At 34.3% G+C, this 22,364-nt stretch overlaps 3 protein-coding genes across 9 annotated transcripts; 1 reads left to right on the top strand and 2 right to left on the bottom strand.

Annotated features, from left to right (window-relative positions):
- Positions 1 to 457: 457 nt before the first annotated feature.
- On the bottom strand, positions 458 to 2,739 carry LOC101208516 (pentatricopeptide repeat-containing protein At5g27460). 2 transcript variants are annotated; one of them, XR_968766.2, is made up of 4 exons: positions 2,599 to 2,739; positions 2,224 to 2,479; positions 1,036 to 2,088; positions 458 to 926 (listed from the first exon to the last, which is right to left on the bottom strand). XR_968766.2 is itself a non-coding variant. In XM_004152699.3 (3 exons), the coding sequence occupies exons 1-3, from the start codon at positions 2,679 to 2,681 to the stop codon at positions 1,108 to 1,110; spliced, it is 1,320 nt and encodes a 439-aa protein (XP_004152747.1). In that variant the 5' UTR covers positions 2,682 to 2,739; the 3' UTR covers positions 458 to 1,107. The 2 variants fall into 2 exon arrangements, 1 of the variants encoding a protein (XP_004152747.1); XM_004152699.3 differs by having other exon boundaries at positions 458 to 2,088.
- On the top strand, positions 2,686 to 15,187 carry LOC101208756 (chaperone protein dnaJ 1, mitochondrial). Of its 6 annotated transcripts, none has more exons than XM_031881006.1 (20): positions 2,686 to 3,122; positions 3,206 to 3,311; positions 3,499 to 3,585; positions 3,671 to 3,762; positions 5,484 to 5,567; positions 5,671 to 5,709; positions 5,877 to 5,987; positions 6,062 to 6,103; positions 6,187 to 6,274; positions 6,797 to 6,861; positions 6,947 to 7,009; positions 7,112 to 7,184; positions 7,820 to 7,911; positions 8,888 to 8,959; positions 9,491 to 9,547; positions 11,217 to 11,268; positions 11,337 to 11,406; positions 12,291 to 12,380; positions 14,283 to 14,478; positions 14,677 to 15,187. In XM_031881006.1, the coding sequence occupies exons 1-19, from the start codon at positions 3,096 to 3,098 to the stop codon at positions 14,377 to 14,379; spliced, it is 1,407 nt and encodes a 468-aa protein (XP_031736866.1). In that variant the 5' UTR covers positions 2,686 to 3,095; the 3' UTR covers positions 14,380 to 14,478; positions 14,677 to 15,187. The 6 variants fall into 6 exon arrangements, with proteins under 6 accessions (XP_031736866.1, XP_031736865.1, XP_031736864.1 ...); XM_031881005.1 differs by having other exon boundaries at positions 3,490 to 3,585; XM_031881004.1 differs by having other exon boundaries at positions 3,481 to 3,585; positions 11,220 to 11,268.
- Positions 15,188 to 15,766: 579 nt separating this feature from the next.
- Positions 15,767 to 18,118, bottom strand: LOC101218345 (purine permease 3). The gene is made up of 2 exons (XM_004152571.3): positions 17,262 to 18,118; positions 15,767 to 16,368 (listed from the first exon to the last, which is right to left on the bottom strand). The coding sequence occupies exons 1-2, from the start codon at positions 18,018 to 18,020 to the stop codon at positions 16,012 to 16,014; spliced, it is 1,116 nt and encodes a 371-aa protein (XP_004152619.1). The 5' UTR covers positions 18,021 to 18,118; the 3' UTR covers positions 15,767 to 16,011.
- Between the last annotated feature and the right edge of the window lie 4,246 nt (positions 18,119 to 22,364).

Raw genomic sequence — 22,364 nt, 5'->3', positions numbered from 1 at the left:
TTTTGCTTTTCATTCCCAATTATTGCTTCTTAGTAATATGGACTCTGCCAACAGATTAACCCGAAAGGTCGATGATGCATAATTTTAAGGTTCCCGCACCTCATGATTCTCATAGTAATTTGCCATACGCATTACATAGGAAGCCACTTTTTTGAGCCGATCAACGGTGGAACAAGAGATCAAATTTCCGATTTTTAGTGGTAATTACTTTAATGATTTACGTTGTTAGAATAAAACACAATATGATTATATTACTAAGCTTTGTATAACAAAACAACTTAGCTCAATAAAATTACAATTTCTTTTATGACAAGCTTCAACTTATTCTAATGATCGAGTCATTTCAAAATATGATTGAACAAACTACTTATTAAGTATAAGTAATACCAAAACAGTTGTGTTCCCTTTTTAATTTGATTATTTATGAAAAATACTTCTATTTTATGAAACAAAAGTATTTTTAAGGAAACAAAAATTTTATTCATGTGATGAAGTTACACCAGGGAATCCAATGGACTACAAGTGAGCATGAGATTTCCCATCAATTTTGCACACAATACAGGAGCTTGGAGAGATGGAGACCCATAGAGAACGCTTTTGTAGCTTGTCGTGTATGTCGAGACGAGTGTGGCATGGCCCAATTCCTAAATGCAAAACTTCACCTTTCTACCAGCTGAGAATGAGATATAATGGTACAAACGTCTGCAGCTCACATCATCCTTAGAGACCAAAAAGGTCGTGTGAGTGATTTAGCTGCAAGAATCTCATTTTCTCCAGTATCCAGCACCATGGGCAGCGAGGAGGGTAGAGTCAAGCGCATGTGAGAGGGTGGCGTCCCTGAACATGGTTGGAATTTCTTGCTAGAAGAAATCTGAAGGTTAACGATGGCAGTTCAACCATGCAAAATCTTTCAACTTCACAAAACTCTAATTCCAAAATAAAAGGCAGTTTTGTTATGGTGGTTTACCAGCCTCCTGTTCTAGAAATGACAGTTTCAATTGAAGCATGTAGATATGTAAAGAGAATTGTATGTACCTCTTACTTCAGTCCCTGCCCATTGTTTCATGAACGTATCCTTTTTGTAGAAAGATGGTCAACCAGAAATTATCATGTTTGGGATTCATTGTTTCCAGTGAGAAAATTAATAGCTCTATCCACGTTTTGTTGGCTTCTCACCCACCCCTCCATGAGAATCTCCCATGTCTTGTAATTCGGATTACCACCTCTCCCCAATGTGTGCCTATGCAATGACTCAGCCTTCTCTAACAATCCATTTCTCACATATGCACCCAAAAGAACATTGGACACTCTAATGTCGTAGTTGCGACAATTCAACTCCCATTCCTTGAATACTTTCTCTGCCTTATCTATTTCTCCTAGCTTCACCAAACACAGCAATATACATATGTAATTAGCACAAGTAGGGTTGCCACTTACAGCTTTACTAGCTCTCCAAACTCGAAAAACTCCTTCCTTATCCTTCAATGAGGCATATAATGTGATTAAGAAAAAATATCCAAGCCTTTTACATGGGGATAGCTTCTTCTCAGCTTCTTTTAAGGCTGCAAATGCTTTTTCAACAAGGCCTTCCTGTATATAAACGTTAGCCAGAGTACACATAGTGCTCCATCCCACTTGAACATTCTTATCAGTCAGCATTTCTTCAAACACCAACTCGATTGATCCAACCCCATATAACTCACTGCAAGCATTCATCCAAAGGTTGTATGAGAGAACATTCCTCGGTATTTGATTTTGCTTCATGTCCTTTATCACGAGAGGAACTTTCTCATTCTGATATGTGGCCACATACAGTTTCATCATCTCATTGTAAAGATGATGGTTCACAACCAGTCCCGAGTCCCTTAGCTTCACCATGAAAGCCTCGGCCTTTTCAGTGTTCCTCTCTTTGACATAACCATGAAGAAGAGGGAGAGATGAAGCTTTCTGAGAAGCTATGGTGGGCAGTTGATTGAAGTACTCTTCAGCTTTCAGTAAACCGTGGGCTTTGATTGTCAATTCCAATCTGAGAGCATGTTCAGCCGGGTACATGCGAAAATTATCTCGGGTTTCCATCAATATTAGTGCCTGAATGTAAGAATACATTGAATAATGCATTTCTATACGTTACAACAGAAATCTATAGTGAAATGCAATACTGTTTGGTCTTGATTCTATTCTTCAAATGGCATAAAAATCAAACGAGAAATTTCAATTTCTAACCTCTAGTGCACGCTCAAAGCGCTTCGATTTGCAGAACTTCTTGACAACACGCCGGAGCTTAGTGATTGAGGTCCTTTGAAGCACAGTGTTCACACTACTCCGAGGTAACTTGAGCTTCATAAATTCCTGCTTGAATTTGCCATCGTCGCCACCATTTTGAAGGATTTTGGAAGATACAACAGAAGTGGTGGCCAAAGAGTCGACTCGCGAAGTAGGTGACGATAGAGACCTCCATGCTTGGAGAAGGAAGTAAATTCTGTATTTATAGAGTCAACAACTCTTTGGTTCAGACCAGAAGTGGACAATGAAAAGATGAAACTCGGAGTTCATGTAATGATAGCAAGGAAAACAGAGAGGTAGAAGTATAAAACTTACCGTCCGATGCCGGAGCGGAGAGGCATCTTCATCACCGGTTCCGTTCGAGCGGCGACTTCTAAAGCGCGGAGCCACTGCGTCATCGATTGCCTTGCTTGTCCATTGGCGCGATCCTATCGTGGTCGTCTCTTGTGTGGGTCCAAAAAAACCGACGGTATAAATATTACCCTAAACCGGCGGTTTAACGCCTTGTTAATCAGCGCCGTTCGATATTTCTTTTTTATGGCTTGAACCCCCAAACAAGCGATCTCCATACCATTAGCGAGCGGTGCATAGCGTAAAGTAACACACTAAACCCCCAGAGTCCCCGTCGGTGGGAGTACTGAACATCGTGCTTTGCCGGCGAACGGTGAATTAGTTCATTTTCGTCGTTCGAGTTTATTCGATTAGTCTTCTGTCACAGTCAACCGGTTGATGCAGTTCTGATTTCTTAATACATTGAAGTTCTGGTGACTGATTATTGTATTTCTGCGCGTTTCCTGCCATTTTGCTTCGTTATGAAACGCCTCGGCTGGCTAGGGCTGGTGAGTTTATACATATCAATTTTTATGATCAATTGTCTTCATCGGTGCTCTTTAAGAACTTTGTCTGATGCTATTAAGTGTAGTGCCGGCGGCAATTACTTTCATCTGAAGGCGTAGGGCCGTCCATTGACTTACGACTCTCGCTCGGAAAAGTTCCATCATTACGCCAGTTTTTTACATGTGCTAGAGGTAATTCCCTGGTCTCCATCTTCAGCTGAAGGGTTGATTAATTCACTATTTCGGATTACTAACTCTTTGAAGCAACTCATTTTCTTTAGTCTTGGCTCTTTGTCTTTTCCATTCATTTTAATCTAAACATCTGGGCCTGATTTCTCTGTTTGTTGCTTCACTTTCTCGGGTTCTACATGTACATCAGCGTTGCAAGCATTTCCTTCTGCCGTAGGGAACGGTCCTGACTTTGCCACAGCATTTCCGGGGAGTAGACATTTCATACATAGCACAGGTGTTTGATACTGTACACTCCGAATATGTACTGTAATATTGAAAACCTGCTCATCTGGAGACTATCGTTTTATGCTTGTCTCTAGGATCATGTTGTTCTATCGAACGAGATTACTATGAAATTCTGGGGGTTCAACACAATGCCAGTCGAGAAGAGATTAAAAAGGCATATCATGCGGTGAGTGGATTAATGAAATCCAATGTGATTGTAGCTTCCATTTTTCGCTTATACATGTGTGTGCATACATTTTTGTCAAACTTCCCCCTCAACTATGGCATTACCTTCAATGTGCGAAGAAAATTTCTTTTATAGTTCTGTTCTATGCATTATATTCATCCATAGCTTATTTCTATGGGTTTTTGAACTTTTATACGTACTTTGTTTTTGTTTTGATCTTTATTCAAAGTTCAATAAATACTTGTTTTGAGTTCTAGTCCTAAAAATTTTTAGTTTTTATATTGTATTTAATAAAATGTTTATTTAGTAATTTTGAGATTTCATAATAGACTTGGATTCATGTAGCTTGGAATACAGGTTTACATGATAGCATGCAAAATTTATACTAAATTCTAGGGAAAAATGCACTTTTGGTCCTCGAGATTTGATGTTTGTGTTTATTTGATCAAAAACACTTTTATCCTTGTGATTTGAAAAATGCTTCTAAATAGTCCCTCAGTTAATTAACTAACTAAAAAGTGAAGTGGCATGTTGAGTTGGCAAATTCTGAACGAGGTGTAATTTTTACTTATTTTATTTTCTTTTTAATCTTAGGTGGAATTTGTTTTTCTCTCTAACTATTTATTTCTTTCTTCCTCTTTCACGTCTCGAGACCCATTCTCCTCTTATTCCTTATTTTTCATGGCTTCTGTATAGACGTTTTGATCTTTGAACTTTAAAATCTCCACAAATTGTAACCAAAATTTGAAAAGTGTCTTAAGACATTGACTAAATTTTAAGTTTAATAATAGTTAAGTGTCTCAATTTCTAATCTGATTGGGCTTGGTTGTTCGATATGGATTTAGGGTTTAAAATTTAAAGTTGATAATTTTTTTGCAGAGACGAAGTCTTGAAAGATAAAGAATAAGAGAGGAGGAATGTGTATGGCACGAAGAGTCAGGAAAAATAAAATAAAATAATAAAAAATTAAAAAATTCAAAGTGGTTGGGCTTAGCCAAAAACCCACTTGTTTGTTTTCTCCTTTCGGATGGCCTGAGAAGCTAAAACCACGACCTTGCCAAGTTCTTCAATTTTTTTTTCTTTTCCAGATCTTAGTTTTTTGTTCTCTTTTACTTTTCATGTCTTTTAATTAGTCCTTCTCTTAATGTTGGGTGTGGGGTGTGCATGAAGAAGGGTCTTTTGGGCATATATGTGAGAGATAGCTTCTTCTCCATGTTACACAAAGATGAAGGATGAGGGAAGAGATAAATTTGATAGAGAAGAGAAAGGGAAAACTGAAAGTTGAAAGGAAAGCGGAAAAAAATTATCCACCTCATTCAGAAATATATATATAATTCGCAAGAAATCCACCTCATTTAAAATTTGCCAACTCAATATGCTGCGTCATTTTTCCGAGTCAACTAACAGTAAAATTAACTTGGGGACATTTTAGAAGCATTTTTCAAACTTCAGGGACTAAAGTGTCTCTTTCTAAACTTCAGGGATCAAATAGAACAAACATCAAACCTCGGAGACCAAAAATGCATTTTGCTCCAAATTCTATAAAGCATTTTAATGAAAAGGACTCATTTCTGGTTTAAAATGCCTAATAAGATTGATGTAAATTCTGCATGTTGAACAATTGTAGCGGCCACATTTCTTGTGACCTCTTGTGTGCCCTTTCTTTGCAACGGATACTTCATTCTTATTTACTTGCTGAAGTTATTGATTATCTTGTGCAGTTGGCAAAAAAGTACCATCCGGATGCTAATAAAAACAATCCTTCTGCCAAAAGGAAATTTCAGGAGATAAGAGAAGCCTATGAGGTTTGTAGGTGTTATTGGTTGAGTTTTTCACATCTTGTTTTTATTATGGTTGTTTGTTTATTACCTTCAGCTGATTAATTTATTCTCTTTTTGGATATTTCAGACTCTGCAGGATTCTGAGAAGAGATCCCAATATGACCAGGTGGCATTCCCTAAGTTACTAGAGAAATATCCTATTGGCTTCTGCTGCTTGTGCTATAATTTTTCTTCTTATCAGTTTCTTTTCTTGTAACCCCATAGGTGTGTGAATAAGTGCAGATAGCTGTTTTTTTACTGACATGTTTGTACTGTGTATCTATGTTGCTGAAGAGGCATGGTGGAGAGTCTGAGAATGTAGGGTTTGGTGCTGGTGATGCGGAGGGGTTTAGCTATACTTATCGTACCCATTTTTCTGACTCATTTCAAAAGATTTTCTCCGAGGTACTTTGCTTTTAACCTCTTTTTCTTACTTATCAATTGAATTGAAAGTTCTAAAGTAATTTGATGCTTCACAGATCTTTGAACATGAGACCGGTCGTCTTCCCTCAGATATTCAGGTTCTTAGTGTATTCCCAGTTTCTATTTTACTCAATCTCTGAAATTTCTAATGTAAACCTATAATATGTTTGATATTGTGTAGGTTGACCTGCTGTTATCTTTTGCTGAAGCTGCAAAAGGATGCACTAAGGATTTGTCCTTTGATGCTCTGGTTCCCTGTGATTCTTGCTGTAAGGCTAGTTGGTCTGAAAAACTCAAGTCGTGTTGTATAGATATACATGCACACACAAATGAAATTTTATTCGAGCTTAATGATACTGTGAATTTTATTTAGAGCCTATTAATTGTATGGCTGTGGGAAACCATATGGCAACTTTGTTATTAGAACGTAGAAATTAAAGTCCAAATTCTTATATATTTAGACCTGGAATGTACATTAAGTCTTTTACTCATGCATAGGAAGATCTTTTTTTTTAAAAAAAATATTTATTTATGTATTCATCTTTTACGAATAACCAGTTTTAGTCTTGAAATGATGAATAAAAACTATCAGTTTTCAGATGGAGCAAAAATCAGCTTGATGTGATAGGAGAAATTGTCCTGACATTAACTAAATTGTGATGGTTGCTTGAATTGCAATTTTTATCTTATTGCCTTGTGTTTGCCCTCAGTTTATTCATTCAAAGTAATAGAAGAGTTTTAACAATTTTTGTTCCCTCTTAAAAGTTTATGGGCTTTTGCCTTTGTTTTAGATGGGCGTGGCTATCCAGTAAATGCATCGAAAAGAAGCTGCCCTACTTGCAGAGGTTTAGGTAGAGTAAGTGTCTTCAAATTGGAACCATTCAGTGTTGATTGTCCTGCTATTGTCTTTTGGATTTGAGTGTTTTGAGTTCAATCATCAGGTTACTATTCCTCCATTTACATCGACGTGCACCACTTGCCGAGGATCGGGTCAAATCATTGAGGTTTGGTGTATACTTAAAAAAATTTAGTTCTTTTAACCTTCTTCCTTTCTAATCTTGTTTCAGTGATTTGTTTCTTTGTTTTTCTTTTCTGGTTTACTTCAGGAATCATGTGGGCAATGCAGGGGAATGGGGGTTGTGGAGGGTGTCATGAAGGTTACAGTTACTATACCTGCTGGTTGGTCTTCACCTCTCGATTTTGTTTATCATGTTGGATTTTGACTGATAAAATATAATCAATATACTATGTAGAACAATGCTTTCTTTGAGTAACTGCAACACTTTAGTCTACTTAAAGAATTGAAATTAATTAGATTGCATTAGATATTGTTTCTTTCCGTTGTATGTTGTCTATTTAGAATGCACGTCCGATTAGTGAAAAAGAAAAAGAAACAAAAGGAAAGTGATAACTCAATTTCGTAAATATTTAATTTTTTGTATATGAGTATTTTATATTTTTAAAAGGTTGAATTGTTAGATCAGACAATTTTTTCTACTAGAAGTCTTTTTTAAACATCGTTTTTTTTTATTATTATATATTTTCAAGTCTTACTTGAAACAGGCTTGTGTGAGTATTATACTTGAACCGAAGAGAAAATGAGATACTACAATGAATTAAACTTGAATGTGGTGTCCAAAAACTTGAGTTAGGTTACATTGGAATGGTTCACAAGAATTGTCCTCAGTGTTCTTCAGCTGTATAATTACTGGAACAACTTTTAACTCAAAAGAATATATGAAACTTTACAATGATTTCTATTTCCTATAGTTGTTTTTTAATATATTTTGTTTGTAATTTTTGGTGTGCATTAGGGGTTGATTCTGGAGATACCATTCGTGTACCAGAAGCTGGTAATAGTGGCGGAAGAGATACTCATCCTGGCAACTTGATCATTAAATTGAAGGCAAAAACAACTGATATTTTTCTTTAGCTTACTTTACCAATGTTTGTTCTTGACAAAGCACATGTTTTGCTGTTGAGATGTTAAAAATCTCACATTTAAAAGAACTAAGGGGATTCACTCTCCTTATAAGATAGATAACTACTCCTCTCATCGCCGTTCGCTTTTGAGACGGAACCCCATACTATCAAATAAAATGGTAGTGATATATAATTAAATTTGCCTTCAACCACTAGCTTAAGTTTTTGGGTGAATTGGTGATTTAAGATGGGATCAGAGTAGGTAGTCCAAGGAAGTCTTGTGTTCAAGCCCCTGCATTATTGTTTCCTTTCCAATTAAAATTGGTTTCTCTTTGTTGGGTTTTAAAAATATTTCAAGCCCAAAAGTGAGGAGTGTTAGTTGTATATAATTAAATTTGCCATCAACTACTAGCTTAAGCTTTTGGATGAATTGATGATTTAAGACTTGCTAACTCATGCTCATTACGACCACCCATTCCTCCTTGCATCAAGAGAACTGAGCTCTCCTTGTAGGGATGAAAGAATGAACGGAAATTTTCATTACTGGAGAGAAATCAACAAAAGGCTTCATGAAAAAGCGCCATGAAAAATATTTCAGAAGATTCAAAGCAAAATTATCTATTGGAAGGAGGAGCTTGATATGAAAGATCCTTTGGTTCTTTCGAATCATTAGTCAAAGAGAACTAAAAGCTTAATGTCTCATAAAGTAAAAAGGACTCAAAGATTTGGATAGAAACTCCTGGAAGAAAGCTCATATCAATAAAAGTTTTTTTTCCTTATGAAAAAAATATATTTTGATTTTTGATTGTTCACGTGTTCTTTATTGAATATCAATAAAAGTTTTGTTTCCCATGGAATTGTTTTATAATGTGTTTCTAGTTATAAATGTCAAATTGCCAGATTGATGTATGGATAGCCATTTCTCCTATTAGTCTAATATTCATTTTTCAATGTTTTAGGTTGCTGAAGATCATGTCTTTAAGAGAGATGGTGTGGATATATATGTGGATTCTAATATCAGCTTTACTCAAGTGAGAGATTAAATCCTTATCAGGGTTTGAATTGATATTTTTTCATGCGTGGATATACATTTTATTAGTGTTGGAAGTTTTTCTCCAGTCAACCGGATTTGCTCACTTGTCATGCATATTTTCTGAATTAGTTTATTCCCACTATTCAAACCTAATAGATTTGACCCTTATGCTGATTAGAAATTTGGAATGATCTTCCTCCAGTAATTTTTAAGTTATTGCACTTTATCAATTACGATTCACCAAGTAAACATCTGTCTTATGCCTGTGAGCCATATTTACTATCCATCGTGCCCATTTTCACTTATTCTGCAAGACTTTCGGATTTTTCTCTTTGCGGCCAATTGTTTCTTCTTCTTAGATCTGTAAATATAGTGGTCAGTGGTTTCTTCCTGTCTGATTCTTATGTTTTTTAGATTTTGTTTTACTTGCTTTTTGTTTTTATTGTGTTAATCTTTAAATACCAATGCTTTTTTGCATATTTCTATAAATTGTATATTCATCAAATTTGTTTGTAAATTTCTCTTGCAGGCTATTCTTGGGGGCAAGGTTGAGGTTCCAACATTGTCAGGCAGGATGCAAATAGAAGTAATGCTTTAAATTATCGTTTGTCAATTTTTTTCTTACATCAAGTTCTTTTCCTTCATTTTGAAATAGTCTGCAACTACGAGGACTCAAATGAAAGCATGCTTTATGCTTAGAATTTTTCTTTTGATAAAAAATCATTATTGCACTAAAGAAAGCAAGGTATCAAGAACAGCAAATGGAGTTACAAATGACAATTTGGTTGGACAGTTTAGAGTAAGGAGTGAAATTGCAAGTCTTTTGAAACAGAACTCCAAATTGAAGGAAAAACATAACTATTGGACTCCCATATCACACTGGGATCTTTTTTACTTACAGCCAGTTGTTGCAAGTTTGGGTTAGACAGACTCTGGTGGAGTGCAATGAGCTCATTAGCCTCTAATTGCAGTTTTGCTTCTCTTCAGCTGTCTTTTGGTTGGGTCCTGTGAAGAGTGGATACAAGTATAGCTTTTAGTTCAACTTAACCTTTTTAGACCCTGTAAACTTCTCATTACGATAATATTAAATGTACTTCAAAGAATGATGGGATTTGACTTCCAATAGGATCTCTGTGGATGAGTATGGCTTTGTTTCAAGTTTATTGGCTAAATTGGAAGGATTTACCCACCATGGATAAGAGATTGTGGTGTGCTAACCTTTTCATCTCCAATTCTTGTTTATAATTTTTTGTTAATTCTGACAAATGCAATCAACACTGCACTTGCCAAGTGAATTGGTTAAAGACAATGCTAAAGTACTCTGGAGGTGTAGAGTTAGATCCTTCATGTGGGCTCTTTGGCTAGAAATAAATCATTTGGCATCACTTTGGGTACTTGTCCTGTATATGGCGTGGGGTGGCCTTCTCTAGAAGTTATTTTATAATGGTAGTATATTTTTTTCTTTATTATTTTGGACATGAGATTAGTTTTGATGGTCTTTTCCCACTAAGTACTTTTCTTCCTCGGCCATTAGTTACCTCTTTCTTTTTTGCTCTTCTTAATAATAACATCTCTCGTGCAAAAAGAAGTCATAGAAACACAGGAAGGAAGTTGTTTCTTAGGTCTGTTTCTTAGGACTGCATTAGTACTAGTGGCAAAGCTCAAGAAAGAAATCATATTAGTCTTCTTTTCTTCAACTTTATTGGTAGTCCTCATAGAACTCAGGCAGAATTGAGGCACACATTCCCCTTAATTGCTTGAAAAGAATTGCAAAAATTCCTTAAAAGTTTCTGTTTTCAAGACTCAAATGTTTTCTCCAGGATGTTAGTGGATGACCTTCCATCTTGCTTAGGGTTCTTAAGAAAAAAAAAATCTAGATTCCTATGTTATCTAATGAAGCTCTTGCTTGGAAATTTTGGCTTGAGCATTAACAGAAAGATACGTTCATGATGAGCTGCATGAATTGTTCACAAGGGGCTAATGCAGTCCTTAATTCGGAAACTCTAAGGTATCTAAAATGCAAGGATAGATTCCTGTTTCTTAAGTTTTCTACAGAGCCAGCAGGTAAAACTCCTAGTTTTTTCTTGTGCTATTTCAATATTAATTTACTTACACAGGATGTATTATGTTAATTAAAATGCAGAAGACTAATCTCTTGTTTTTATTTATACATTTAATTTTCAGAAATAAATAGTGAGCACGACAAATGCAATTTAAAGTTTTAACCTTGCTTGATGGTGCTTTTATTCTTAAAGCAGGTACCAAAAGGCGTTCAACCAGGACAGCTATTAACACTGAGAGGGAAAGGTATGCCTTTTCACCCCATCTTTTCATAGCACTTTATGCCAGAATATCTAACCATGGAACTGGTCCAGGATTGCCGAAACATGGATTTTTTGTTGATCGTGGAGATCAGTATGTGCGATTCCGTATTAAATTTCCAACGTAGGTTATGGATTATCTTTTTCTACTTTTTTATCATATTAACCCTTGTATTTTTACTAGAAGCTTTTTGTGGCAAAATTTTTGATTATTCACTCAACAATTACTATAAACTTGAAATCTAGAAGTTAATAATTATTGGGGTGTCCAGAATCGTGCACGAGAATGTTATCTTGAGTATCAGATTTCGTGATCTGATAATATATATGTGGTCACTAGAACCGAGCTTTGACTGGATGGATGGAGTTGAATACTTCAGTCTGGTTGGTGTGATGATTCATTGAGATCCAGATACTATGTCCTCTTCTTTATAGTAGCTTGTCTGACTAGCAATTGAAGGAGTGAAGTTCTATTTTTTCAAATTTTTAGTTGAAATAATATCCTTAAGTGAAGAACTTGATATCAGTCTCCTAGTCGCTACTCTTAGTTGTCTGTGTGAAAATATTATGATTCAGCAAAAATTTAGCTTCTGATTGAACTCAGGTTAATGATGCGTGGACTTGGGTCTTTTTATCTGAGATTTTTTATCTTCTCCTTTCACATTTCGTTTTAATTTTTCTTCCCTTCTAACAGTTAGGGTAGGCTGAATCCTTGTTGTTTAGGCTTTTGTTAGCATGACAAGAGAAATGTTCTTTTGCGGCTACTCTTAGGACCTTTATGGCATTGGCTTTGAAGGTCTTTCAGAGACTTAATCGTAGATTCTAACTTTGGGATTTTTTTTTATCATCACTTATTTATAATGTTCATGCTTCTTTTGATTTTTATCTGCTGAAGTTGTAGGCATCGTAAGAGGCATATTTTCTCTTCAACTTTCTTACATTTCTTTTTTAACAGTAAACTGCAGGATTTATACGAACTGATTCACGTTTTCTTTCCTTGATTTTTAGTGAAATAAGTGAACGCCAGCGTGCCATTTTAGAAGAGTTTGCTGAAGAAGAAATAAAGCATGGGATTGGCAACTCAAATGAAGCAAGTTGGTCAGTTTTCTCCTTATGTGTACCCTGCATGGCTAATGTTTCATTTTTTCTGTTATGCTAGGTTTATTATTTATTTGATGAGGGATACGTGATCATAAATGGATCTCGTTTTTTCCATATTCCTTTTCCAAGTCCTAAAATCTTGCGATAGAAATCTTCTAAAACAAAGAACTAATGACATTCTAACAAATGATCTCAAATTGTGTACTCGGTAAATACGTAGAAGTACACTAAAGGTAGCTCTAACGTGGGCAAGGGACAGCAAACTGTTAAATTGAATAGGCCAGACATTTTTACCATTGAAGTGTGATGAGACCATTAAAAAAAAGTTATTGATAGTTCATTCTTCATTTTGGTCTCACAATATGGCAACGAAGGAGCCTTCGGATGTCTCAGGAGAATGTTGGGAAGAAGTCTGAACAGGGGAGGTGAGATCAAGCAGCAGGAAATACCCATTTTCAAATATGAATATCTGTATGGGTAAGTGTTTAAAGAAGAGTGCTACTTTCAAGTTCCATGTGGACACAACTGCTGATGGATGAAGAAAAATTGGGACTGGTTGCAATTGGGATGGATTGAGAGAGTTTGACATGGCTTCATTGGTAGGCTAGCCACAGATCAATAAGGCAACAAGCAGTTGAAAGGGAAATTGGCTTGACCTCAGTCCTCAAATACCATAAGAGGAGATGTAATATGCAAGGTTTTCCGACATTAATATAACATGTCAAGACAGCAGCATACGAGGACATCGTGACACTGATAATTCAAGTCATTTGTGTCATGGATAAAATCTTGGGTGGAAGATATATGGCCTAAAAAAGGAGATCATTTTATGTTGGTTGTTATCCTCACTCAACCTAAACCATAAAGTATAATTGGCCTAGAATAAATTCTATGATGAACAAGAAAAGATAGCTCGACTGGTACAGGGTTAGAGCATCAGAGGCTAACTACTGAAGAATTGAAGTGGTGAAGGGGAAAGGTTTATATCTTCAACTTGATGGTTCTACAAAGCACTTATAGCATCAAAAACGGCCACATGTTGGTATTGCACACGTGTGATAACCTCTCAACACGTGTCTGACACACAAAATAGTATCTTATTGTTTTATTTTTTTTTACCACATGCTGGCAGACACTGCCGATCTTTTTTTTTTTATGAAGGACAATGATTTTGTCAGCCCATTTAAGTCCACTAGGGGGCTATTTAAGGAGTTAGAATCTGATCAGGATTATTGAAAGTATGAGGGGTGTTAGAATATGTGTGGAATTGAGAGCGAAACAAACATGGGATTGTGAAACGTGAAAATGATGAAAAAGAGGATTAGATTGATAACTTCCAGAATAGAATGAGTTTACTATTACAATTTGTGCTTGAACCGCTCAATCAAAATATGGATTTTGGATTAAATTACATTACATTCCAATTTCAGATTGGTCTAAGAAACAACCTGTGTCCAATCCATTTCCCTCCGAGTCTTACGGTTTTCCAGCACTCACCCACTGATTGTTCCAATCTTCAAAACCCACGGGTGGTCACTCATTCTTCCATCCTCGAAAGTTCAAAACATCAATATTCTATTGTCTTTTTTCATTTAATGTATGGATGCTCTTTCGATGTTTGAAGGCAATCTGCACAAATTGTTATTTTGGTAAGAAAATTTAACGTTACATATCTATTATTTGTTAATATGAAACTTTGAGTTCGTAACCATAAAAGGAGGTCCCTTCCCAAGTCTCCAATCCACACATTGTTTTGCAAATTCTAATTTGATATATTTATTCAGATCCAATTAATTTCTTACTCAATGGCTTCTTACCTACTCTTATATTCTGATTGTAATGAAGATCCTGAAATGAAAACAGGCTTTATCAGCAGCTCTCTACTGGTTGAACTTTCAGGTGGCAACGAATTGTTAACCATGTTGGGGAACCTATGTTTGTTCTTGAACTGTCCCTATTAATCTTGATCGCTGTGCTCCTAACTTCAAATGGCTGAATGAGGTCCAGAGATTTCGGTGGTAGATATATTTGTAAGTCACTATTGAAGTGGGTAGTCGATCTATTCATTCAATAAAGTACTGTTGATAGATACAAGGTATATATTCTATTTTCTGTGGTGTTTCTTTCTTCTTTCCTGTCTATTTGGTCGTTTTTAATTAATAACTAGTTTTTTGTTTGCCAATCTTCAATTTTACATGCCACCGATTATTCATCTTGAAGTCTAAACTCACATATCCTCGAACTGTCTTTTAATCTGTGGTCTACTTGATTTTCCATTGCCTAATTTTTGCAGGTCAATTTTTTGGTACCTGAGTTGCGGATTCGAATTTGTAGATTACCCGAGTGAACTTAGTTGAGAAATTTTACACATAGATATTACAATGAGTTGATGGAAGATCTCTGAATGTCTTTCTGTGGAAGGAAGGAAGGAAGGAAGGAAGGAAGGAAGGAAGGAAGGAAGGAAGGAAGTTGGTATCTTTTCTTCGTTTCTCCGTAAGCTTTCATGTAGTTGAGGACTACTGTAGGCATTTTGAGATTCTCAGCGGCTCAGGCTTTTGCTATGAATTCTTACAACTGACTCAGAAATACAAACTGTTTGAATCAGCGACTTCATATATCAATGGTAACAACATACTAACTAACATTGTATTATACTTATGCTGATCACTCCAATCTTTCCTTCTCCATCTCCATCTCCGTTGTATCTGTCTGGACTCTTCTATGGCTACAATTTGAACTTGATTCCTATAGTTTTTCAATAGCAACAATAATGATTGATGAAAGACAATTTTACACAACACAAATTCATTGGATCCTGTCCCTCTCAATCAAATTCTATCGCCAAACCTCGTGGTCCTTTATTTCCATCCACCCCAGTTTATTATCCTTCCAAATTCTAATTTCCAAGTCTTTTTTTTTAAAAAAAAAAAAAAGAAAACTGAATAAAATCCGATTCCAATTTAATATAAAATCCTTTTCAAAAGGTAAAAGATCTCAAGAAAAAGGAAACCGTACTTTAAAAATATAAAATTGATGCCACATCACTAAATATTTTTCATAAATAGGTACTGGAGTAAGGTTGTTTTATTATACTTTTATATATAATCTACTATTGAATTAGACCCTAAACCCGAACACTTTCATCTACTTATTTAAACACATGACATAATCTTAAATTACTAATTCAAACAAAAAAAAAATACTGTTTTGAATGAAGATAAGTTTTTCTAAACAAGATAAGTTTTTCTGTTATATTTTGTGAATATTTTTAACTGTTATAAAAAAATACTAACAAATATAAAAAACCAAAATTTGGAACATTGAATTTAATATGATGCAAGTCCGAATCCATTCCAATGTGCTCTAATAAAAAATGCAAAAAATAAGGAAAGAAGATACTTTCTTTGTAATTTAGTTAACAACAATTTATAGCAGAGACTTGAATGATATCAAGTTGCATAAATATATATATATTAATTTTATATATATACTATCAAATTGTTGCGGAAAATGTTTACTTATTTTTTTTCTTAATATCTTAATTCTTTTATGGTGTAAGTGATGAAAGTAACGCATAGAGATAAGATGGTAAGAAAATGCAACACCCTAAAGAGAAAAAAAAATATCATCAAACATTTTGATTTTGAATGGGTGTTGTTGAAGCTTGAGCTTTTTGTAGCTCTTTTGATTTCATCTTCTTGGTTTGCTTAAATTCTCCGTAAAAGTATGACACAAATCCCCACAGGTTGAGAGCCAAAGAAACTCCTTTTTCCACCTGAAATTTCTCCCGAAAAAATACGACGGCTAGAATTTCGACCGCCGGCAATAAAAGTGCAATTACTATGCCGGAAAATAAAGAGGATGAGTAAAAGATAACTCCAACTGCTCCGATGAAGAAACATTGCCATATTATGCAGCTCATCACTAATACGACGTAGTATTTTGTACTTCCAAGTCCAAATTCTCTTCCTTCTCTTGCTATTGCCTGTTTCAATTTTCATATAATCATTACTTAATTCCTTTCGCAACAAAACACATATCTTATAATAACCATTACCAACTTCACTTTACATATTGAATCTTTAATTGGATCTTTTAGGCATGTTTTTTTTCTTCTTTTAACTCTAGGTGAGTATGTATGATAAGTAAGTTGTTCCTTATCTATTGATGGATGTTGATTTCAAGTTTCTTATGAACAAACATTAATACCACGTGTCAAATGGAATATAGGTAAGGCCTTAACACCGACTAGTTAAAGACAGATCCCAATAAAAGATTGACATCTCTAGGGAAAGTATGGGCTATAAATTATGAGGTGGGATATGATTTTGGCACACTACAGGTTTGTGCCAAACCATAATTGTAATAACTAAGAGTAGGGGAGTAGGGGCCCCAACACATAACAATTTATGTAAACTAATACTGATGAAATCTCCCAACTTTTAAAAAGAAAAGATATGGTTAGTACTTGGTAGGGGTTGAAGATCCAAAACACATTTATTTTGACTAAACCTAATTTATTTTGAAGATTCAAAACAACTTTCTAAACCTAATTTCAACTCATATGTACTATACAACTTAACTTACCCCATTTGATGGGTAATCCAATTGCTTCTTTATTAAAAATACTTCGAGTTTGACTAACACCGTCCTTTGTCTTCTCAATTATTGAGTTTGAAAAAAAAAATATTAAGTTGACTAAACAAATTGTTAACTATATGTCTATATATTTATTTTGTTTTGTTTTAGAATTAAAGCCTAGAAGATATTTTTTTGGGTTTAAATTCTTAAATCTTTTTAGTTTTAATAGTTTTCGATGTATGTGATAAATGAAGGAGAAAATGAGAGAGTAATATGGAGATAAGCTGAGATTAGAACCTGAAAATCATTGTTGATTAACATTCCAATGGTGCAAACAAGAGTTCCAGATATTGCCATCACCAACTGAATTTCCAATATCAATGTATATGTTAGTCTCTGTTTCGTTTTCTTATACATCAATTCTATCAACGGCAATATCAATCCGTACAACACCGCCGCCCCCAACGTCATCAAAAACCCTGCTATGTACTCTCCATTCGTTTCTCCCTCCGGCCGATCTCCACTCGAGTGCAATGCCAATATCGCCCCTCCCATCGTCAACAACACCACCGCATTTACTGTGTAGCTCGTGAACTTTTGTTTCACCAACAAATACGCGAACCCCGCCGTGAACGCCAACTGCGACGCGATTATCAGCGACGATGTCGATACCGGCAGCCTCGCCATTCCGTAAGCGAACAGGTAGTTGTCTACTCCCGTGAGAACCCCGACTACGGCCGAACCCAACAACAAAAGCGGCTCCCTCATGAAAATCAACTTCGTTTTGGTTCCGTCGGTGGCCGTACGGCGGCGATGAATGTAACTTATGGCTAAAGGGAGAAGGATGATGGGCCAACCGCCTGTGAACAGCCAACTGGAAAGCCACACGCGGTTACCGCCGTGGATGAAGTATAGACGGAGAATCAGAGGACCGCCGCAGTTGCCGATGGACATCAAGATGGAATTGAAGGCGAGGAGGACTCTTTGAAGGGTGGGATTCCGGGCATTATTTGATGGTGGTTGATCATGCTTTGTTGGGGAGGATTGGGAATGCATTTTTTTTTTCTTCTAAACTTGTGGGAAATTTTGGTGAAGGATTTGGGAAGGAAGAAGATGATATTTATGAACAAAAAATGAAAGTGGGAGAGGGAAATGTGTGTGGGGACTGAATAGTTAATAATTGGGACATTTCAAGTTCACACACAGACACAGACACACATGCATCTTTAACATCTGCTCTATATTTGTCTTCATGTTGATCATTATTTGTGTTTACCATTTTACCATCATAATCATTTGGTAATTAATACATATAGTGTTTTATCATTCACATGATCATTAATTATCTATTATCAGTACAATTCCAAATTATCAACCTAATTATTTGCTATTAAACAGTGGACATAACACAAAGTCATTGTCGAATAATTTTAGAATTGGAGAATGGAGGTTTTTGAATCAAAGTTAAAATAGTGGTCGAAGAAAGTTTGAAAGAGGTGATTGATTGTTTGTAACAAAGACAACAATAAATTTGATTCTTTTATAAGATTACTTTAGACTGTTGGATTGAGCCTTTTGGATGGATACTAATCTTTCTAAGGTTCTTATTATTTTCCGTTTTTAAAAACAAATCTCTTCTATTTATCTTGTTCACGATACTGTTAATATTCTTTTGACAAAAAACACAAGAAAATTAAAAGAAATAGAGAAGATGTAAAAGAAATATAGTTCACAGAAAATAGTTTCTTTGGTCAAAATAATATATAAAAGTATTAGGCAATTCCCATGAAAAAAGTAAGACAAAAAAAGAACCACGCAATCTTAATTGTTATTCACAAACGAGGCACGGCACTCTATTCAATAATCCCTCTCTACCCTTTCCTACCCATCCATAAATATCAATTTTTAAATTTACTCTTTCCAAATACACAAACTTTAGGGTTTAGGGTTTAGATTAATTTAGTTATTAATCTTAGGTTTAAATTATTTTTGTTAAGGTACTAAATCATGTTACCCTAGAGAATAATTATTAGTATAGTCAAAGCCAAAGTTTTAAGCTATAGTATTTGTTGCTTTGCTACACCAAAAATATGATTATCAAAGTGAGTCGTGAACCAAAGTGAATATTATAGTTATGATACCCATTAGTTAGTTTGTCATTCTCATACTTACCTTTCACACTAATATTTTCAAATTTCTATACACTAAAATAGTTGAAATCAAAATAGAAAGAGGGAAGAATATAAATGTTGGGAAAACTATCTTTGATCTTAATTTTGTTTTTTTTTTCAATATATGTATAGACTTTTAGGGTCTATGTGGGACCAAAGAGAAAGAATAGTCCTTTTTGAAGATGAAATGTGAAAATCACTTTTCATTTTCTTCCTAATGGTTTTTTCCCTATTTTGTTTTGGGATTTGTCACGTTCTATTTCTAAAGTGTTTATCCAAATATTAGCAAAAAAAAAAAGAAGAAAAAGTCACTTCAACATGTAAAGATCATAATAAATTTAGGAATTCACATCCATCTATAATTCATTATCTACTTATTATTGTTATATTTTTACTTATTATAGTACTTAAAAGAAAATAAAATCAAAATGTCGTGTGCTTTCATATAACATTTTTTAATTACTATAAACAGGATTGTAGTTTTCACATGCATTTAATTGGAAGAAAAACGACTTGGATTTGAGTGAAATTTCTCCTAGAGTGTTATCATTTAAACTTTATGCTTTTCTTTGTATTCTTGTGTTAAAATGAAAGTTTAATTTATGACTTTCAATTTAGTTTGATCAATTAAACAATGAACGAGTTATTCTTATTATTGTTGTGGAGTTCACCTAGATCAATACAAAATGTTTCAAATATGATTGATTTAGTTTCGTTTATGAAATCCTCCTCATTTTCTCTTACAATCCAAGAAAATAGAATTCACTACCGTTCTTAAAATTTAAAAATATCATAAATATGAAAGCTAATGTACAACATTTCTGCATGAATTTTTAAACCATTCAAAACAATTGAGTTAAAATATTAGACGAAGAATATTCAATGTTAAGATGAGCACAATGAATAAAAGTACTTTTAAAAACAAATTATGTGGTTCTTAATTATTAACTAAACATTGGAAATTGAAAGTGATCACCAGATGCAATAACATTAACAAACAATGTTTTTTGTTTCACATGTTATATTAATCCATTGACTTTGTTCAAAATTTTAAATTTAAAGAATCTAATTTGTTTCCATTTATGAATTAATTCAAAAAGGTTACTTATCTTTTATCTCTATATAGTTATTTTAATTTGTAGTAAAAAATATACAAAAATTGGGCAAATTGCTAAATATACAAAATGGTCTCAATTGATCCTTTTGTCAATTCTCATTCAGTCCTTTCCCACCAATATATCAAAGGCTACAATTTGCTAACCAAAAGTTGATAAATCATTACATTGTTGCTTATTAACATATACTCAGACTACACGTGCTACAACTTTTCACTTCCAATTTATTTTCTTCCTCAAAATGATTGTTTCGTCGTGCTATAGATAACAACTCTATGATAAATTTTCATAACTTTACTTTTACGCTTTAACCTCAAAATAACCTATACAAATGAAGATAGTTGTTCTCGATAACTTATACATTCACAATCATTTCTTATATCTAATACATATGGCACGTTCTCATGTTCAAGTATATGTTCACATGCCTCCTCCCTCTTTTATTTGTTCTTTTATTCCTTCGTCCACCTGCCGCCTCCTCCCTCTTTCCTTTGTTTTTTTTGCCGCCGGCCAGCCCCTTCCTCTTTCTTTTGTTTTTTTGCCTCCGGCCGGCCGCCCCCTCCCTCTTTCAAGGTGAGTTCTAGCTTTGTGGCATTTGGTATTCTAACGTGTTTTAGATTTATGTTCTAAATTTGTTTCACAACAACATATATTATATAATTTTACCCTTTAAGAAGATATTGTAGCAGTAAGATTGAGCTTCGTTGTTCTACTTCTTCCATAGATTGATATACAAAGGAGTCAACGTTTGTATTTGAGCAACTATATTGATGTAATTTATTATAATTTTCTTTCGTGTTCTTTTAATTAAAAGCCAAAAATGTATTATTTGATTGGGAAAAAGTGGACCTATGCTTATTTTTAATTTAAGGATTTTAAAAGGAAAACAGTAAAGATTTGAGAGCATTGTATATGTAATATTATTAATTAGGTAAATACATGCATATTGGCGAGGTAAGTAACGTAGCATCCATGAAAGAATATGAAGAATAATAAATTAAGACTTGAGATTGAATACAATTATTTTTGAGTGGTTCAAAGGGTTGAAAAAGCATCTGTGTCCATCAATCTGCCTTTTTAATACAAAGAAATCATTAAAAGTAAGAAAAGAGATGAAGAAGAAAAGGCTAAATAAGTGGTTTACTATAATTGTGTCCACCAGCATCCTGAATGGATGAAACATACAACTCAAAGATGGAACATATTCTAAAAAATTGGAACTATCAGTTCCATTTCTCTACCCTTCATGACAATTAATCTTTCACAACAATCACATTCTAATTAAGAAGAAAAATAACGATAATGCAAAATTTTAGGTGATTATATTGTGTTTGTTTGTTTTGAATAAAGTTATTTTAAGAATGTGGGAGAATATTCAAAAAAATTGAAGGATGACTCGCAGCCATAATTACCATTAAACTATCTAAAAAAATTATAAAAATAAAATCGGTGTGTACTGACATATATGCAAGTTTTTAAAAATATTATTATTAATTTAAATCTATTTCATGTACTTCAAATCTTTGGGCTTAGATTGGGCATGGGCCTGGGCCCAGTATAAACTGAAAAATCCATTTGAACAAAAGATTCTTCACCCCAAATCCTTAATTGCATTTTTTGTGTTTAAATTTGTGGAGACGATGAATTCAAAAAGTTAAAAGTATAGTGTGTAGGTTGAAAATGACAATGGCTTACACTTTTGGGCATGACAACCATTCACATAGAATTAGTTCTCTTGCAGCATTAAGATTTAAGATCAATGTTCCCAACCCAAATCCCTTTCTTCTTTACTTTTTCCTTTTCAACAACAGCATGAAAATGGAGAATACATTCTCTACTATTTTCCCTTCCTATTCTCCTACGCTTTTATATTATTTATTAGTATATAAACAAGAATAATTATGTGCATGTCAACATTATTAGAAGTAGACAATAAAATAAGATGACAAAATGTTTAATTACATAATTAGTTCAATTATCTCTTTTGATATTATATTAAATCATTCATTAATCCTAAAAACTTAAATTGATCTATGAAACGTAGATTTAATATTCTATCCTATGAAATTACTGTGCTCTAACCCCCTTCCAAAATAGGGCTTAGCCTTGAATTT

Source organism: Cucumis sativus, chromosome 2 (assembly GCF_000004075.3).
Source record: "Cucumis sativus cultivar 9930 chromosome 2, Cucumber_9930_V3, whole genome shotgun sequence".
In the NCBI taxonomy this organism is placed as follows: Eukaryota; Viridiplantae; Streptophyta; class Magnoliopsida; order Cucurbitales; family Cucurbitaceae; genus Cucumis; species Cucumis sativus.
Note: the sequence above shows the minus strand (reverse complement) of the source record. Positions and strands in the feature narration are given on the sequence as shown.

Excerpts from the sequence above, each read along its gene's own strand:
- LOC101208516 (XM_004152699.3), bottom strand. The coding sequence starts at position 2,681 with ATGACGCAGTGGCTCCGCGCTTTAGAAGTCGCCGCTCGAACGGAACCG. Across the intron at positions 2,480-2,598 it reads CTCCGCTCCGGCATCGGACG|AATTTACTTCCTTCTCCAAG; the intron begins GTAAGTTTTATA and ends CTATAAATACAG. Across the intron at positions 2,089-2,223 it reads GCTTTGAGCGTGCACTAGAG|GCACTAATATTGATGGAAAC; the intron begins GTTAGAAATTGA and ends TCTTACATTCAG.
- LOC101208756 (XM_031881003.1), top strand. The coding sequence starts at position 3,096 with ATGAAACGCCTCGGCTGGCTAGGGCTG. Across the intron at positions 3,586-3,670 it reads ACATTTCATACATAGCACAG|GATCATGTTGTTCTATCGAA; the intron begins GTGTTTGATACT and ends GCTTGTCTCTAG. Across the intron at positions 5,710-5,876 it reads AGAGATCCCAATATGACCAG|AGGCATGGTGGAGAGTCTGA; the intron begins GTGGCATTCCCT and ends ATGTTGCTGAAG.
- LOC101218345 (XM_004152571.3), bottom strand. The coding sequence starts at position 18,020 with ATGCATTCCCAATCCTCCCCAACAAAGCATGATCAACCACCATCAAAT. Across the intron at positions 16,369-17,261 it reads TAATCAACAATGATTTTCAG|GCAATAGCAAGAGAAGGAAG; the intron begins GTTCTAATCTCA and ends AAATTGAAACAG.